The sequence below is a fragment of the Brassica rapa genome, chromosome A03 (genome assembly GCF_000309985.2).
Source record: "Brassica rapa cultivar Chiifu-401-42 chromosome A03, CAAS_Brap_v3.01, whole genome shotgun sequence".
NCBI classification, from domain to species: Eukaryota; Viridiplantae; Streptophyta; class Magnoliopsida; order Brassicales; family Brassicaceae; genus Brassica; species Brassica rapa.
The window spans coordinates 27,731,356-27,750,200 of record NC_024797.2 but is presented as its reverse complement, the minus strand read 5'-3'; the positions used below and the strand labels follow the sequence as shown (position 1 = coordinate 27,750,200).

The 18,845-nt window shown below is 31.9% G+C and overlaps 1 protein-coding gene and 1 long non-coding RNA gene across 3 annotated transcripts; one reads left to right on the top strand and one right to left on the bottom strand.

Annotated features, from left to right (window-relative positions):
- The first annotated feature begins 1,246 nt into the window (after positions 1-1,246).
- On the top strand, positions 1,247-17,460 carry LOC117132727. Its single transcript, XR_004456251.1, has 3 exons — positions 1,247-1,472; positions 3,595-3,596; positions 15,485-17,460. It is a non-coding gene; the product is annotated as an uncharacterized LOC117132727 (long non-coding RNA).
- On the bottom strand, positions 8,145-10,739 carry LOC103861684 (indole-3-acetic acid-amido synthetase GH3.5). 2 transcript variants are annotated; one of them, XM_009139401.2, is made up of 4 exons: positions 10,330-10,739; positions 9,267-10,195; positions 9,150-9,155; positions 8,145-8,920 (listed from the first exon to the last, which is right to left on the bottom strand). In XM_009139401.2, exons 1-4 carry the CDS (start codon positions 10,653-10,655, stop codon positions 8,355-8,357), a joined length of 1,827 nt encoding a protein of 608 aa, XP_009137649.1. In that variant the 5' UTR covers positions 10,656-10,739; the 3' UTR covers positions 8,145-8,354. The 2 variants fall into 2 exon arrangements, with proteins under 2 accessions (XP_009137649.1, XP_009137648.1); XM_009139400.3 differs by lacking the exon at positions 9,150-9,155 and having other exon boundaries at positions 8,145-8,938; positions 10,330-10,738.
- Positions 17,461-18,845: the final 1,385 nt, after the last annotated feature.

The window sequence follows — 18,845 nt, the reverse complement described above, 5'->3', positions numbered from 1 at the left end:
TAGATTAGAAAGATCCATAACCGGGTTACGAGGTTTCTTGGATACGAGTTCAATGTCTAAGGAATGTCTCGATGGCTGAACAAAACGCATCACGAAAATGGCAGAATGTTACAATCTATCTTATTATTACTTGAAATATGGTTAAGTTAGAATTTATGATATAGTAAGACGAGAAACCCTTAATTTAATACTCTTAAGAAGCTGCATGTGGTTAGTAAGGCGACACTCTCAACATGAATGTGCATTAATCATTATTCTAGTTTCCTATAAATGGCTAAAATATGCTAATGAATTCATATTATGTAAATATTTGAAACGAATACTTTAATTATTATTGTCTCAAACTATCCGTTTAAGAGTTTTACACTGTGTGAAATGAAGTATATGTTTTGAATTGTTTTATGATATAATATATAAGCTTTAGCATCACGACGTTGAATATGCTTGAGTCCAGACTCCAGAACCAATGATTATCAACAAAAAATGTGTGATTTTTTTTTTATGTATTCGCCCTAATTTGTAATGTGATTAGGAGGTACCCAATGTTTTTGTTTGATTAATCCATAACTCGAGAATTATATCTTGAAAGGTATATGAAGCAAGTGATATATAATATTAGTTATGGATTAGATGTTCTGACAAATAAAAATGAAAAGCTCAATTTTCTTTTCTTTTGATTCTCAAACAAGCAACTTTGGTTGTAAAATGTCTTTTTTGTTGAATTAATTTAACATTCTTTCAAAAAAAAAAAATGAAAATGAAAAGTTAAAACAGTTAAGTGAAAAAATGCACCTAATCGATTAGTTAACCCGTGAACAGTAAACAAATTTTGTTGTCCATTGCTGATACTTCGTTTAGAAAAGTGGCTCGTTTAATACACCTATGTATCGGTCACAATAGTAAAAAAAAGAAGAGGTAAGTCCATACCAAAAGATTAGGTTAATTCTTATCCACATCGAAAGATGGAAGTTAACATATTTTTTTCTTATACGTTGTTGATTCACTTAATGTTATTGGTTCGACTGTAAAGACAAAATAAACATACACATTACACAGCATAAAATATTGTACTGTCAAATTTAACGGGCGAGAAGTCCAGGCATTAATTTATATATACATTTATATACAGTGATCATCATCGCATGTAAATAAACGTAGATGTTAACGTTACACATAAAAACCACACCATGCCTTTACTCTACCCACAGGATTAGTTGATTAAAGGCATATGTTTATATAGTTTTGTTGATAGACAACTTCATCTACTGAATTATTACTATACTAAAGTATTTAAATAACTCTTTGTTGATTAATCATATATCTATGAGCTAGAGAGAAGTGAGGGGACCAAACTAGTCTTATAACTTAAAATATGTTTAGTAGTCGAACATTTGGGATCAAATTGGTTTATTCGATTTGAGGTACGATTTAGTTGATATAATTTGGTCTAATAAATCAAGACATAAAACAAAGTAATTGTAACTTAAAGAGGGGTTACTTAATTTGGCCAAATACAATAACATATCCGAAGAATCCATGAAAGTAATGCCAAAAAGAAAGGGGATAATAAATCCAAAGTAAACTATCCCTAAATTTAATATTAATGAATCTCACATAATAATTCCAATGCTGTATGAAAGACTGACAACATTATGTTGGGTATAAGCTGTTGCATGTGCAAGACCCGTAAATTAAGTATTAATTCTTTTGATTGATTATTTTATCTAGTAAATAGATTTTTAATATCAAAGGGACTTTCTTTAATGAAAAAAAGGTAAAGCAGAAATCTTCATTTTTTTTTCTTCCTGATAAGCCATATCAGCTTATCCGGTCAACTTCGGAAAGAACGCACTTAATGCTAAAGAGTGGACTAGCCTGTAAATATATCACACTGCCTGAATCGAGTTTGGAATACCTTCCGACTAATACTACAGGGTGGACCGATCATCTGTTACGGCCCACCATGTAAACCGCTTGGACCAAAACCCAAACCTAAACTTGCCAAGTAATGATAATTTAGTTTCCAATAGAATCGAACCTATAACTAACGTGGGTACACACCAAACCTCAAAAAATTGTCCCTAGACTACCACTTCTTGCCATGAACAGTTAAAATATAATCACAAAAGCATAGTAATTAGTAATTACTACCATCACACTGGTTAAAATAACCTTTTCTATCATCATAGTTCATGTAAGTGGCATATTAAAATATTTTAATAAACTTCATGTGGTTGGTCGTGGATTAATACATTGGTTTGATCAAATTAGGACAAGAAAAGAAGATATTTATGATGTTTTTTTTTCAAAAATAAACAATGTCCTTGAGACATAAAAACATTGCATAACGCATTATACGTGAATGCATGTATATTCAATTGTCCCAGTTTTAAACAACCCATGATGAACTTGTTTAATTATAGCTTATCATCCTTAAAATAATATTATAATGGCCATGCCATCGTCCCAATGTAGCAACAATAACACATGCACATGATTACTATTTCGTTACTAATGTTAAAATATATACTATATATGTCATATAATACTTTAATCTTTCGTGGAGATCCATGAATGATAGACTATGGTTAAATGGTTATTTCAGAGTATGTAACTGACCCTTGAAAGAACAAAAAAAAAAAGATTATGGAAGAGATTAAAAAAATAAGAAACTAGCTTGTGGATAAGTATAACTTAACATCTCTGCACTAAATTATATTGTAATTAATGTAAGAGAACTTATCAAAGAAATTTCTTGACTGTGTTATTTGATAAACACAAAATGTCTAAATCCCTGTTTGTTGGCTTTTCAAAAAAAAAAAAGATGATAAAGTTGGAGATAAAAGAAGATTGGTATTGAAGAACTCTTCAGCTAATGTCATTTTACTTCAACAGTGACAATGGGCCAAGATCTCTGGTCTATACGGCCTACTATGTACGCTCCAAAGAAGACCAGAACAATGTCTGCCACACGTGCGGGGTCGGGACCCGGTCAGAAGTCAACATACTCTGAGCAGATAAGTTCAACTGTGAACTCCAAGTGTGGCTTGCCAAATCCTACACCGACTTGTTGTCTGCGCCATCACAAATTTCTCTATAATCACATTCATATATAAATATACGAATTATAATTCCAGTATGCTTTGTCTCGTCATTGCGAACTTTGTTTTTTCTCTTTTTTTGTAACGCATGTCGCATGAGTTGCAAATGTAAGCATTCGATTTATTATAATTACGGAATTGTGTTTTGTATGAGTTCATTGTCTCCGATCCACCTCACAGGTATGGGGCATACTGGATAGTGCATACAAATGGTACATCATACATGCACAGCTAAAGGATAAGCTTTTCTCAATAAAATAAAATGTGTATATTTTATATTTTTATCCGCCCAGTAACTATCTACCTCCTTAACATCCGATACTCTATTTTTATTTTACGTATATAACTGGCTGACACATTAAATTTATAGATTAATAATTTGTGTTAGTGTTACTTAAAAGCCTCTTCACGGTTTTAAGTTAGAGTAATGTATACCGTTATTGATGATAAAATTTAACTCATGTTTTGCAAAGTTCGTATTGTTGATCGATAGATGTTTTGGTATACAGAGGCTAAGTAAACACAGATGACTTTAGATTGTTGACACTAATAATATACTTAACTTTTAGTGCTTTCAACATTTTTTTTCCGAGAAGTAATTCTTACAGAATTTATCAAATAACCTTTTCTAACTTATGTTTAATAAATTTCCTAAATTTATTATTTATAAATATATATATATATATATATATCTCATTGTAAATCACGTAAGCATGGTCAAGTGGTACATCAAATTTGGAAAGGTGCTAAACATTTCGAGTTCAAAATTTACCATCTAATATATAACCGTTTGTTTGGTCATGCGACGTAGATTTCTAATTCTCATTGCCAATATACATGTTTTGTCTAGCGCCAATATACAGACTTCCAGAAAACTAATCTTTTGGTCTGCCGAATATTTCTGAATTATGAAAAAAACAAAAAAAATACATTGTAAAAATAATAATAAACCTCTGTTAAAACTTTTAAGACAATAAAAAAACATTATCATGTGAACAGCCGTTTCAACTGTTTATCGGCTCCCACAGGTCCCAGTCAACGCAAGGCTGTGGACACTTTTTGCGATCTGAAAGGGTTGTTATGGAGAAAACCCTACACCTGACTCTGTATTTGAGTCCCCACAGACAGTAGCAGTGAACCGGTCGGTTCTGTGCGGGTTTGTTGGTTTTAGATTTCCGCGCCCTGAACTTCTCTACAGTTTTATTATCCTCGAGCCAATAGCTGTTTTTGCCCTTGTCCCAAGTAAATACTGTTCTTTTCACGTCGATATCTAAATGTATACATTTTTATTATGATCAAGAGTTAACAAGTTCGGTAAAAAGTCCTTTTAACAACATCCTCGAGTGTAATTTGTTATATAATCAGATTTTTAGTATACGATGTATGGATAGAGATCTTGATGAAAATTTGGAAGATTATATTCATTAAAGCGATTTTGAAAAAGGATTGAAAATCCTTACCTCTCATGTTCATAATTTACCTTTAAAAATGATAAAATGTAAATTCAGAATCTTTTCAAACTAGTAAAAGTAAAAGGAAAGTATCAACAAAGCTACAGTTAGTCTCCAAGGATTTATATGTTTCTAATTATCAATCAAACTGAAGAATGGACTGGGCATGAGACAAGACAGCCTTATCTTTAAAGTCAGTGGCTCAGTAGTACTCAAGTACAGGTTTTCATTATTGCAAACATTTAACGGTAAATATTGTCTCTACATAGATAAGTATCTTAAGGTTATGATTGGCGACAACTGATTCGCGGATTTCAAAGCGGTATTTCGAAAACCGCACTCGGTTCACCATTCACACTATCTTGTTTTCAAATGCGTTTTTTTGTATACAGTAAAACAAAAAACGCACTTCAAAAAATAACAGAGAGAATAGGCTTATAAAAGCAATAACGCTTCTCAAAAGCAGACCGCATATATTAACCAGCGGTCCAATGAAATCCGCACTGGTCAATAGCTTTTTTCTTATTTTCGATTTTTAAAATAATATTTTAACTCTATATAAATACCTATTGGACAATACTATACTAACATTCATTCTACACCTAAAAAACGTAACATTTTTTGATTCAACCGTTTCCAATATTTTTTTTTCCTGAACTGACTCAAATAAATTGTTTTTTCCTATGTTAAAAAGTAAAATTAGTTATAAAATTAATACTAATGCACTGAATTTAAATTAAACTGGAAATATGTTAAATTTCAACTAAGTAACGTTATATATACTAATACACATACATATTATTGTTATACTGTTAAATTAGTTATCTTTTAGTAAATTTATATAGTAGCTATGCATTCTAAATAATGCAGTCAATCTTATTGTAGTTAATTGAAAATTTAATAGCGATGTGCACTTCTATATCAAATACCTAAAATATAAATTATATACTAATTCTTTTAGTTAAATTTAGTTTAAGTAAAATTATTAATAATCTTTACAATATTTTTAAATTTGTATTTTTAAATAATTTTAGTAGCTAAATTTATATGAACATAAATGTAAATTAAAAGTTTATTTAAAATTATGTATAAAACAATTATGATATTATTGCACGTTGGTGGGTTATGCAGGGCGGGTTGACCCGCTCCACGTAATCCTACTTTATCATGATACTGCTGTTCTGGCAATTTATACGGCACGCGGAGAACAAATGGTGCAAATAAGAGATAATATTGCAAATATGTTGTGAGAAAATCAAAATATTCCATAATGTTTTTTTTGTATTTTACTTTTTTTTAATATGTATGTAATTTAAATTTTTAATTCAGATAAATTTTAGTATTGAAATTTTCTAAATAAGGAAAGAAAAACATCAATAACAGTAAATAAATTATTTCAACTTTAAACTATATTGATTTCATTGATATTTTTGTTTAATATTATTTTCTTTATTATTCAATTCCGCAAACTATACATGTTCACCAATCAACACAATTCCGCACCGCTAATTTTGTCAAAACCGCACTTGTCCCGCAAACCGCACGAACCGCAGTTAGACCGTACCGCACTTAAATTCCGTCCCGCTAATATTACCAATTCCGCGGTCACCATTCGGACCCTAAATATGATACGACATAATACACTGCACTTGTACTTCAATATAATTGAATTTTGGGTCGCTATCTGTAAAAAGTCATTCGTTTTCTTTTTATTGTAAAGGGTGTGTTAACTGTTGGAGGAGTCACTAGCATGACATAAATGTATAATAATATGTACTTTGATCCATTATTAAAACCAACAAGTTTTCTTTCCCCATCCACGAGTCGACAAGGAGAAGGAACAAATACACATTACGTAGATTAAAGAATGTTTCTCTCGACACAGGAAGTCAGATCCCACAGGCCACAGGCCACAGATACCGACTTGCATCGAATAATAAAATATTGTTTCGGATACAAATGCACACAAAGTTTTGAGGGATGCTTACAGAGAAAGAGAATGGTATGCAACTTAAAGTTTCTTTTTTGTAACACCAAACTTGTATTAAAAAGTTCAAAAAGCATGAAAGCTTACAACTGAGCGAGAAAATTCTGGAGACATTTTCGACGGTAGAATGAAGCTAGAAAACATTACAAAACAACTAAAAATAGAACCATCTAAAAGCGAGTCAAGCTCAGCGAAATGAAGAAACCCAAAGAAAAGCTCCACTTTTGTTCCCATGACGATTGTTCGAAAGAACAATTGATAGTCAAAAACGACATTGATACACCTATAAGAAAATGTTGGAATATTGACTGGCAAGAACTTTAGGTGAGGAGCTCCAGAACCGTAGGCAACATTGAGAGTACAAAGTCCTATCTGACTTGATATGAATCTGAAACAAGCACAACCAGCTTTAACCTCAACAAGGCTTACCAAAGAGATTAGGTGAATCTCAAGCTCTAGCTTTGCCTCCAAAGAGGTTCTTAGGATGAAATTTGATGACAGGGATGATGATTTAATTGGGTCCAAACTTCGGATCTCAACATTACTGTGTCGAGTCTAATAATTTGTAACCGAAGGAGATGTAAGCATACAATCATCGCACTTGTTCAACCAGAACGTGTGTGAACAAATATCAGATAAAAGGTAAAAAGCTTCGGGATGGTTGGGTCTTCGTGCAACAACTCCAGTTTGAAGGTCGTGTAGTTGACTCTATGAAGGGCTTCTGTAAATCTTTTGCAACTTAAAGTTTCTAATTATAAAAATAACATATGTGAATTGACGGGTTGTTTATATGTCACTAAAAAGGACCTGCCAACGTAGCATTAATTCCAGGCCAGTGTTGTTGTCTTTGATCCTTACATAGGGAACACTTGTATCTAGACTTGAATGTATCTATCTTCTCTTTAATATTTATTGCTGCTTTCAAGATGATAAATATATGAAAATTATGGGAAGTTATTTAGTTTTTTTTTTTTTTTTTTTTGGTCAAAGGAAGTTATTTAGTTGTGGATGCGTCTACGTACGTTCCTTCTGATCATGCTCAAAGAGCTAAGTTATACAATATCAATTATGGCATATTTTACGATTTTAAGTAGTATCATCTCTCATATGTATAAAAGACTATATTATGTCTCAAGATTAAAAAGTAGTTTCATTAGGTTAGTGACAACAAACTATATTTAATAAACAATCATCAGTTATCTACAAGGAAAAGTTTGAAGTTTTTTTTTTTTTTTTAAATATAAATTTCCATTAAATGTTAACACCGATACATACCCGAAGGATGCAAAAATGGGACTTACAACACAAGTATGCCACAATTAAACTAGCTACTACTACGAGAACTCATATGCGTTCTCAAAACTAGCTACTACTACGAAAAGTTTGAAGTTTTCCTTTGTGCTCAAACTATTTTTTTTTTAATTCATCCATGATTTTGCTTTTGTTTTAACAGAAACCCAACACAAACAGTGGTCATAGTGTTGTTATCAGAGATTGATTTTCTTCTTTTAACAAAATTAACTTAGCACATTGCTATTTACCGTTGTTAACGGTAAAGGATCCAGCCAATTAATCACTCAAATATAAAGTTTAGAGGCTCAAGAAAGTGATGGAGAGAGGACAGAGAGCTGCTTGGAGAAACATGATTTGCTTTTGTACAACTGGTTTTCAAAACCAAAGGGACTATGCATAAAAAATACCAACAAAAAAACCAAAAACTAAACTAAGATCAAGATTAGAGAGACATGAGATATCCTTTGCAAATCCCAAACCTTCTACTTCAAAGACTATCTCTTCACGTTTCCTGATTCCAACTTAGTTACTTCCCCACTGTTTATGACCAGGGACCCATTTAGGACACTTGGGGCTGAAGTAACTATCAACAACTCTTGAGTTCAACAGCTCAATAATTGGAGCAAACTTCACGCATCTAGGCGTCTTATACTGATTAATAGATGCTCCCAAGCTGATCGCATAATCCATGAGCTTATCAAACGTCCCCGGCTCAACAATCTTGATCTCGAGTGGGCCTATGGACTTGTCACTAACCCTTCCTTGTCTATAAACAGAGTTGAACGACTCTTCCACGGCTAGGCAGCAATCCTCAAAGACAGAAGGAGGGATCGGTGTGTTTCCATCCAAACATAGCTCCCAGAACAGGACGTAATGGCCAGGGATAGAACTTGTATCCGCATAGCTAGTATACTCAGAGAGTGAGGCATCAAATGGGACAAGATGTGTCATTGCGTTCTTTACCGCGTTCTGAAGCTCAACTTCATCGGTCTTGTCGGAATCTATGCTTAAGACCACATTCTTGCGGCATATGAAACTAAATTGAGGTGCCTTGTTCTTGAATCCAGTCACTCTCAACAAATCACCAACTCTGTATCTACAAAGCCCTGCATCAAAATCACAAAGCACACAAACATAAGACTAAACCCTTAAAGTGTATTTTTTTTTGTTATAAATTAATAGAAATTCTCTATTTTCTTAGGGCAAATCTCTTATCATAATTTATACCATGTCAAAAATAGCATACAATAGAAAAATCACTAAAATAGCCAAAAAAAGAAAAGCTAAATTACTCTGAATTCTAAATTTTACCCTAACCTCCACCTAGTCGATACTAGTAAACCATAATCACTAAACCCAAAAATCTAAATATAATTTTTATACTATTTTTGAAAATAATTATGTGCTATTATAGAATATGTTTTATTTTCTTACCGGCATAAGTGGTGACAACAAGCTCGTACTCCTGACCAAGTTTAACATCAACAAGATCAACAAGCTCTTGTTGCTCTTTCTCCGTGAGTGCTTTAGGTAGATTGATGGAGTTAGTAACACCTGTGTTTCTATGAACAGGCAAGAACTCGAAATAAGCCATGGTTGGTATGAGCGTGTAAGAGACCTCGCTAGGTTTGCATAGTGGCCTTAGGTTCACACCAAAGTAACATTCGGAAGAAGCATACATTGTGCAGACAAGAGGCAAGCCATTGCTGTAGTAATCCAAAGTTGGAATGTACTGAGACATCGTCCCTGTCACAATCACATCCACATACTTCGTGTTAGGCCACAACCTAGTGATGATCCCATGCCAAGACTTCTTCTTGCACTCAAACTCCACGAAATCCGCGAGTTTTGGGCTCGGTTTAAGGATCTTGGCGACCGCCTCCCGCACTGAAGGATCAGTGATCAGGGAGCTTAAGGTACCGGTTCTGATGTCACGGACCAGCTCGGTCCAGTGCTTCTCAAGAAACTTGATAGCTCTGATGAAACCAGAGGCGAAAACGGCACCGACTCGAAGAACCTCCTGGTGTTGGCATAAGCCACAAAGCATCTGAGAGTACATGCTTTGGTAAGAGTCAGGGCAAAGGATGGTCTCGTTGGGGCTTGTGTAGTCGGTGTAAGGGTCAAAGGGTCTTTCTTTGAAATGGGAAGATTTGTAGTAACTGGTTAAGACGGGACGAGCAGGGAGGCCTCCTGGCGTCTTGGATTCAGACTTGATGAACAAGAAATACATTCCTTTGCCTTTGTCGAGACCAGGAACGAACTGGCTCATCACAGGCATCAAGAAACTGTAGAGAAGTGATCTCCGGTCTAGTTCTTCTTCGATTGTCGGCATTAGCTTCCTCTCCCCACCAGATGTCCCAGAGCTGTCAAAGAACATATAGAAAGCTTCGTTAGGTTCTTGAAAAACAGAGTAAAACAGAGCAAAACAGAGCAAAAACAGAGCAAAACAGATCATTTTGAAGAAGAAGAAGAAGAAGAGAGGATGTTAATAACGAACCTGGTGAGGAACTCGGAGATGGGCTTTGAAGAGAGGATAGGAGATTTATCACCGTTAGCAATCCTGTTGATCTCAGGCTGGATATCCTCGTAGGTTATAACAGGCATCACGTTCTTGAACGTCTCTCGGTCTGTGCGACCGTTGAGGTCATGTCGCCTGAGATACTCCACGTCAGCATTACGGATCAAGATCTCCTCCAAGACACGTTTCTGGACTTGGTCGGCGTTTGAGGTCAGTTCCTCGATTAACTGAAGTTTCCTCTTGTTCTTCTCGTCGAGGGTCAGATCGAAAGCATCTAAAGATTCATACTTTGGTGCCTCAGGCATGGTTTGGTTTCAGAGAGAAGCTGGCACAATTTTGAGATGGGTGAGAAGGAGATAAGCTTATGTTTGTTAGGAGCTTTTAGTGTGTGAGGAAGAAGGAAAGAGAAGTGTTGATATATATAGAGGAGGAGAATGAAAGGAAGGTGAAACTAGGCAGGCAATGGACGTTGAGGAAGATGAAGGGTATAATCGTCATTTGATGTAACATGTCATGGGACATCTATCGCTATATAATTAGAACTTTTATAGTACTCTTGCAATTCATATACTTACTTGCACTTTGGATATTTATTTTTGGAAAAAACAAATGTAATATAAACACTTTTATGAAGAATTATAATTACATGTACGACGGTAACTGTTGTGAAGATTTGGACTTTATGTTAAGAAAAGATATAGATTTTGACATATTGGCATATACTTGTAAGAATTTTGTAATAGACCATTGGTACGTACGCTGTTTGCATTGTCGTTAAGAAAATCACTTTACAAAATAATGGTTCTATAAAGGAAAATCACTTTACAAATATAATGGTTCTATGGCAAAAGGAGATGTATTACTTTCGTAAAAGCAAAGGAAAAATATCACCGTTTACTTTTACAGCCGTTATTGATTTTATATCGAGTAATTTTTGGGTTCACCCCCTAAGGTGAACCTCTAGGTTCACCAACCAATAGTGTTTGAATATTTGATATTTGATATCTTTTAAAAAAGGAAACAACATTGAATTTCTAAATAAGATTATCTTTTTAAAATAAAACAATAAAAATACATAAAAATAGTTACAAAAAATAAATAAATAAATATTTTTAAGTCTTTAGCAAAATACTAAACCCTATACCCTAAATCTTAAACCCTAAACCCTAAACCCTAAACCCTAAACCTTAAACTTTGGATAAACTCTAAACGTTTAAAAATCTTAAACCCTAAATCATACATTAAAAACTAAATTTTAATAACACTAAACCCTAAATCCTAATCACTAAACCCTAAACCATTGGGTAAACTCTGAACCCTTGGATAAATCATAAACTCTAGAGTTTAATTTTAAATATTTTTGATTTACAGTTTATGATTTATCCAAGGGTTCAGGGTTTATCCAAGGGTTTAGGGTTTAGTGATTAGGATTTAGGGTTTAGTGTTATTAAAATTTAGTTTTTAATGTATGATTTAGGGTTTAAGATTTTCAAACGTTTAGAGTTTATCCAAAATTTAAGGTTTAGGTTTAAGATTTAGGGTATAGGGTTTAGTATTTTGCTGAAGACTTAAAAATATTTATTTATTTATTTTTTGTAACTATTTTTATGTATTTTTATTGTTTTATTTTAAAAAGATAATCTTATTTGGAAATTCAATGTTGTTTCTTTTTTTAAAAGATATCAAATATCAAATACTCAAACACTATTGGTTGGTGAACCTAGAGGTTCACCCTAAGGGGTGAACCCAAGAATTACTCTTTTATATCCATCAATAATTGCATTGTATATTTGGTATGCAAGATTATGCGGATTAACGAACTTATATTACAATAATAATGTGACTAACTAATAGTTAAATGGTTCGATGCAATACTGAGCCTAGTATATTTTATTTTCGCAACTAAAATACTCAAATCAGTCATCCAGTATACAAACATGCTCAAATCACCCAGAAATCATGTACAAAACATGTAATTAAATCCATTAACTAGCTATCTCAATCAGACTAGACATTAGAATATAAAAAAGTATACATGACATTAAAATAAGTATACATCCATAACAACAAGGCATGAGAGATGGGGGCACGGATTTATAACGGGGGTTTTACTCGGTTGACCAGCTCTCTCAAACCAGCAATATCCGGTTAATCCGCAGTAATGTCGTACGTGATGTCCCACGAATCGCCAGCAAACCAACTTTAACCCTTTTTAATACCCTAAGCTAACAAATATTAAACCCATCTCTCAAAACGGCGACATTTTGAGACGGAACGTTATCACGGCGAGAAGCATTCGAGAGGGGGACCAGACAGCTGGATAACATACTTGATAGGTTGACACGTGTACGGAACTATTGCTGTTGTACGAGTTTGGTGCCTTCACGTTGTTTTTTTTGAACCGATATATTTTTATTTTATTTTGCGGGATCAAATTGTTTTGCTCATTATTATCCATGTAAATCGAATGAGTTTTATTTCAAAATTTTGTTGGGTGTGAACGTCTTTCTTTTGGAGATTTCAGTTTCTTTCTTTGGATAAAACACAACCAACGTGAAACTTTATAATAAACTACACCAACGATAATATAGATCATTATTAAATTAAATGCAATTAATTTTGTTTAGTGTTCAGATTCTATTTTGGGGTTTAAAAAAATTCTAAATGTTGCAGTTAGATGTAAGTAGCAAACATTTTTTACTATATTGATTTTCGTCGGAAACGGCTTTTGTAAATCTTTTGCTTCCGAATGTTCTATTATATTCTAGAGAAGAAGTCAATCGATCGTATTACTTGAGTGTATACAAAGAATAACGTACGTCTACGTAAGATATTAGTGTCCACTCGCCCTGCCTTCGGCACCCATCCTAGATAGCTGCAAAAGGAAAATAATTTCTCAACATTACAAATAAAATCTTTATGGTATATAACTGATGATTCGTGATAAAGAAAATATCGTCTCTTAATAGATAAAGCTATAAGATATCTAATTTTAAAAAATCCCCACAATACCATGCTTTGTTAGCACTTGTGTATTAATAACGGAAAACGGCTTAAAAGCAAAATAATAACCATCGTAAAAATTATCATTTTAGTGGTACATGAAATGGAAAAGAAAAAGAAAAAAAAAATCCAATGGCTGATAATCGGATAGGGTTTAGAATCGGTACCTAACAAATTAACTCGTACGCAGACGTGTGCATATATATATATATATTTTTTTGGTCTAAATGTTAAGATTTATACCATTTTTAAAAGTTTACAATGTTTGTGTAAACACAACTTATTACAAAAAAGGAAAAAATGCAAAAAAAGGAGTATTAAGAGAGCAATAAAATGAGAGTAGCATTAACTATATGGGGAGAGGAACCAAAAGTATAACTCAAGCAATGATGGGAGAGGAACAGAGACAGTGGGTCTTGAAAGAACCAGTAGTCTATCTCGCACAGTACGATCCACCACTCGGAACACAGCTTCTTGAGTTGAAGACACACTGGTAAAAACCCTGGCATTACGCTCGCGCCAGATATTGTAAATGATCACTTGATTTAGGAGCTTCATCACCGCAACCGCTCGCTGGGCATGAGGACCAGGGAAGTGCTGGCAAAGGACCACGACCGCATCAAGTGTAGTCGGAGGGGTCGCCAAAAACCTGCCACAAAAACGAGTCCAAGTAGCAACTGCAAAAAGACAATCAAAAAACAAATGGCTAATAGACTCATCAGCTACATAGCAGAGAACACAACCTGGTTGGACATTTAAACCCCAATATGATTTCCAACTCAAGTGTGCATATATATTATTTAGCGTAACAATCTTAGTTTCGTCTTTGTATCAAGGAGTCAAATACTTTGGTACGTGCTCGACTATAAAGTATGTGTATATCTATCACAAAGACTCGAAAATTCGTACTTTATTTCATTTGCCTCCCAATATAATGGTGTTCGGTGGAAATTGAATTTTCAAAACATTAAACGTGTTTTAGCTTTACGACATTTTCAAAAAGCGATATAAATATGGTTTAAATGCAAAAGACCCACGAATCTTAACGATCAGTCGCCATTTCCAGATACCAGAGATAGGTTAAAATTGTCCTAACATTCAGTCAGTTCTATACTAGATTCGAACTCCTATTTTTGCATGTTTAATGTTTTACTGAAATTTTACTAATTTCAAAGGTTACACCATACCAAAGTTCATGTCTTGAGTGATTCGAACTCTTGGACTTAAATACTCTCCTTGTTTAAATGGCTAATATTATGCATATCAACATTTTGTGGTTATCTAGATGATTAATGATCTTTACTTTTATAATTTCTTTTGGCTGTTACACGTAATATCCCAACATGTTTCCCCACCGAAAATCATGTGTGACCAGGTGCACTAGGTACGCATCATGCGCGTATGTGTCATATCCAAAGCTGAGAAAGCGTGTTGTTTTTTGGATTTTGAGTATTCTAAAAGAAATCCGTACACTCACAGTCTCACACTCTTTCCACACTCTTTTGCAGTTTTCGTTTTGCTATTAATATGCGGAAGGTTGTGCCGTCGGCAGGAGACATCGACAGTCTAATATTAACACCTTTGACGTTGGACTTTCCGATATTATCACCGAGGTTTTCTTTTTCTACCTGTCTCATTTTTCTATCAACTTTAATCTAAAAGAGTGCTTTTATAAAATATCAAAAAGAGCTTTCTTCCTCCCTACTTCAAAGAATAATGTTACAAAAGTGTATGTTATTTCGTTGAATCTTGAAGATGACTTAATTACTTAGTATGAGCCTATTATAGTGTGATATGCTCGAAGTTTAAGTCCTCAACTACATTCTTTTTTTTTGTTATCTTTTTTTTAAAGGGTTAAAACCTTTTTAGCAAAAAAAAATTCAAGCAACCGCAAATTTACTGCGTCTATATATACGAAATTAAAACAAGTAGAGCAGCATATGCAATACTAGCTCTCAAGATACAGTCATGTTAAGTTGTTAAAGTACAAGCTATCTGCTATACTAATGTAATGGAAAGAAACTTATGTCAGATTTAAAACCGTTTAGTTTGTTTCACCATATACGCATCGCAAAAGGATGATCGTGTCTGACGAAGACGTTAAATAGAGTGTAATTGTAAACTCATGAAGAATCTTATATATTAAAACAGAAGTCACAACTTTAATTCATGTGTGATATTTTTAAAAATGGACTCTTTAGATATTTCATTTATTTCTTAATAACATTTCTTAATCATTAATGGATCATTTAAAATAATATCAATCGAATATCATAACAACTCTATCCTATATATCAGTTCAATTTATGAAATGATACACGTATCACATAAAAGAAATTAAATTATGTCATCAAATCATGAGTGAACTCCTAACTATGTAAAAACTATGTAGCACATATGAACTTGTCGTGCTCTCTAATGACCATAGTTCATCACCTTAAGAAAATATTATAACAGAAATATTAAATCACCTAATAAATATATACAGAACCATTATTAAAATGAATCACCTTAATTTTTTAAAAATCTCTGTTATCTTAAAGTGAACTCCTTACGGTGTCATGACCTTCTAACAGATAAGAAGTTGTGATCTCTAATTTGGATCTATCGTTCATCACAAATGAATGAGGATTCAATTTTGTTTTTCAATACTTTCCAGTCCAGTTACCCAAGTACCTCAAATCAATGTAATATGAAATTTTGTTTTTTTTTTAAATTAGTCTATCATAACATTGAAGTGTTGGATTTCCTAATACACGATTCATATTGATCATAAATTCATATTAGTTCATTTAAAAAAAACCCAATCGTACCTAACCGGTTCATAATAATGTTGACTATACAACCGATTCTAAATATATATATATACAACCTAAGCCACCAATTTTGAAAAACAAAAATCTGTTACAGTATAAGAATATACCTAAACAAAACGATTTATATGCCATAAACTTTTTATATTTGTTTATAAATCAGCCATAAAATCCTCATAATGTATCTTAAATATATATTTTAACAGTAAACAATGAGCATAACTAAATCAAGTAAATCTTACCTATTAAAACATATCCATAAACGTGTTCTATTTTATTTTAAATTCACAAATCAGTTATCCTCAAATTCACATAATCAATCTATGCTTATTTACTTTTAATAAATCAAACCTACGGTAACTAAATCTTATATATTAAAACAGAAGTCGTGACTTTAATTCATGTGTGATTTTTTTAAAAATGGACCATTACTAGAAATCAGTTATCATTCATTTATTACTAATTATATGGCTTAACTTATATCATTGCTAATAAAACGACTCCTACAAAACTGGCTTGGTTAACAAACCAACATTAGATTTCTTAATAAATTATACATTGGATCTAGCGTGGTATAATTGAAGCTGATTGACATATGATTGGTAATCGATTCCACCAAGCTACCATCGTATACATGCATTTTAACCATTTCATAGATCTTGACCATCGTATACTTGTATTTTACTAGCTGTATAAACATAAACCATTTTAACCATTTCATAGACTAATACATTTTCTTATTGTTTTAGAGTTTTGGTATGTTATACATGCTGTTCATGTAATAAACAAAACCAACTCTTATCTATTAAAATAGAAATGATGACTTTTTTCATGTGTGATATTTTTATTTAGATCATCATTTAGAAATTTTATTAAATGTATTTTCTTAATACTAATATAATATAAAATTTATAATTACTTAAATCGTAATATCTTTTGATATCTTTTAAATTAAAATAAAAATATCTATATTTAAAAATTACAACAAATCTTTTGAAAAAGATTATAACAAGATCTTACCTGTCAAAATTCTACATAAATATTTGCATTAATTTCGTCGTTAGAAATAAAATGTTATTACAAATTATATATATATATATATATATATATATATACTGTTATCTCTTATAAAATGAAAAAAATAAAATCATGTCATATTTTATCTATTTATAATAACATCAACCATTTTAAAAGAAAACCATTATATGGAACTAAATATGATAAAATTATTTTAAATTGATAAGTTAATATATTTTATTTTCATAAATATAAAAGATTTTATGCTAAAATATAATATGTTGGTAGAACAGTTTAACATCAATAAACTATATAATACATGTATAAAATTAACTTATCTTAAAATTGTATATATACAGTAATTAATTATCTAAAATGAATAAACATAAAAATTGATTTCTTTGAATTACGGATCAAGATCATAATAAATTAATTACAAAAAAATATTTTTGAATATGTTTTTTTGTGCATAAAAAATTGGTTTTAGAATCAAACACAAAATCAATATGACAAATATATAATAAAAAGCAATATATATGTGATGATTTGAAATAATTAATTTACAGCAAATTATTTTTAAAATTATTGTATTTGAAAAAAATGTATACATATTCAAATATATAAATAACCTTAAAAATATATATTAATTATATAAACTATTATATATATATATATATATATATTCACTTGAAAATAAATATCCGCACGGTTGTGCGGGTCGAGATCTAGTTTATAACTTAAAATAAAATATACTTCCAAGGGACGGTGGATGAACAAAGGTTCATTAACGAAAGTTGATTGGTTAGGGAACTAATGGTTTAGAAACCACATGAAGTTATGCTTTGACAGTCCAGAAGAGTCATGGAGGCAGTGTGTTTTAAGATATTATCTCATCTTTTGATGAATTTGTAGATCTTTGTGCATTTGTGTATAAAATAATCATTTAATCTTTCTTTAGTTTAAGCATTGTTCTTATAAATAAATAAATAAATAGACAGATCATTACTTAATGAAGGAGCCATTCCATTGCAACTCAATTTTTTTTATTAGTTGATCTTGGTCGATTCTTTTCCTAAACCACTTTAGCTCTTTAAGATTATAGAAAAAAACAAATAACGAGCTTGAAAAAGGATTATAGAATCCATTTTCTTTGATTTCATTACTCTTATTAACTTAGAAAAATATGCGCAGATAATCATACTATTTATACTTTTTATCAAAGAAACTATTTGTGATTCATATACATAGATGACCAATTATTCGTTTCTTCAGGATAAAGAATTTAAATAATAGATTAGTTGCAAACCATTCATAAAAATACATCTTGAAAGAAAAAATAATAGATTAGTTAATAAAATTAGAAATTGTGCTTTGTAACAAGGAAAATGGAGGGGCATTATTTTAAGTAAAATAGGTTGATTAGACATTTTTATCCACATAACTTAAATCTTCATTGTTGAACTTTTATAGAGTATCTAAACAAAAATAAATCCATTTGAATATGTTATTTTGATTTTAAGATTTATTTATAGAACTTTGTAACGGGATGAATAGCTCTAAGGTACATAGTTTCGTTTTCAACATGTTTTAAGTGTTTTGGACATCCAGTAAATAAAATGGACTTCTATTTGTTTCATATAACCATACAATAATAAAAAAACA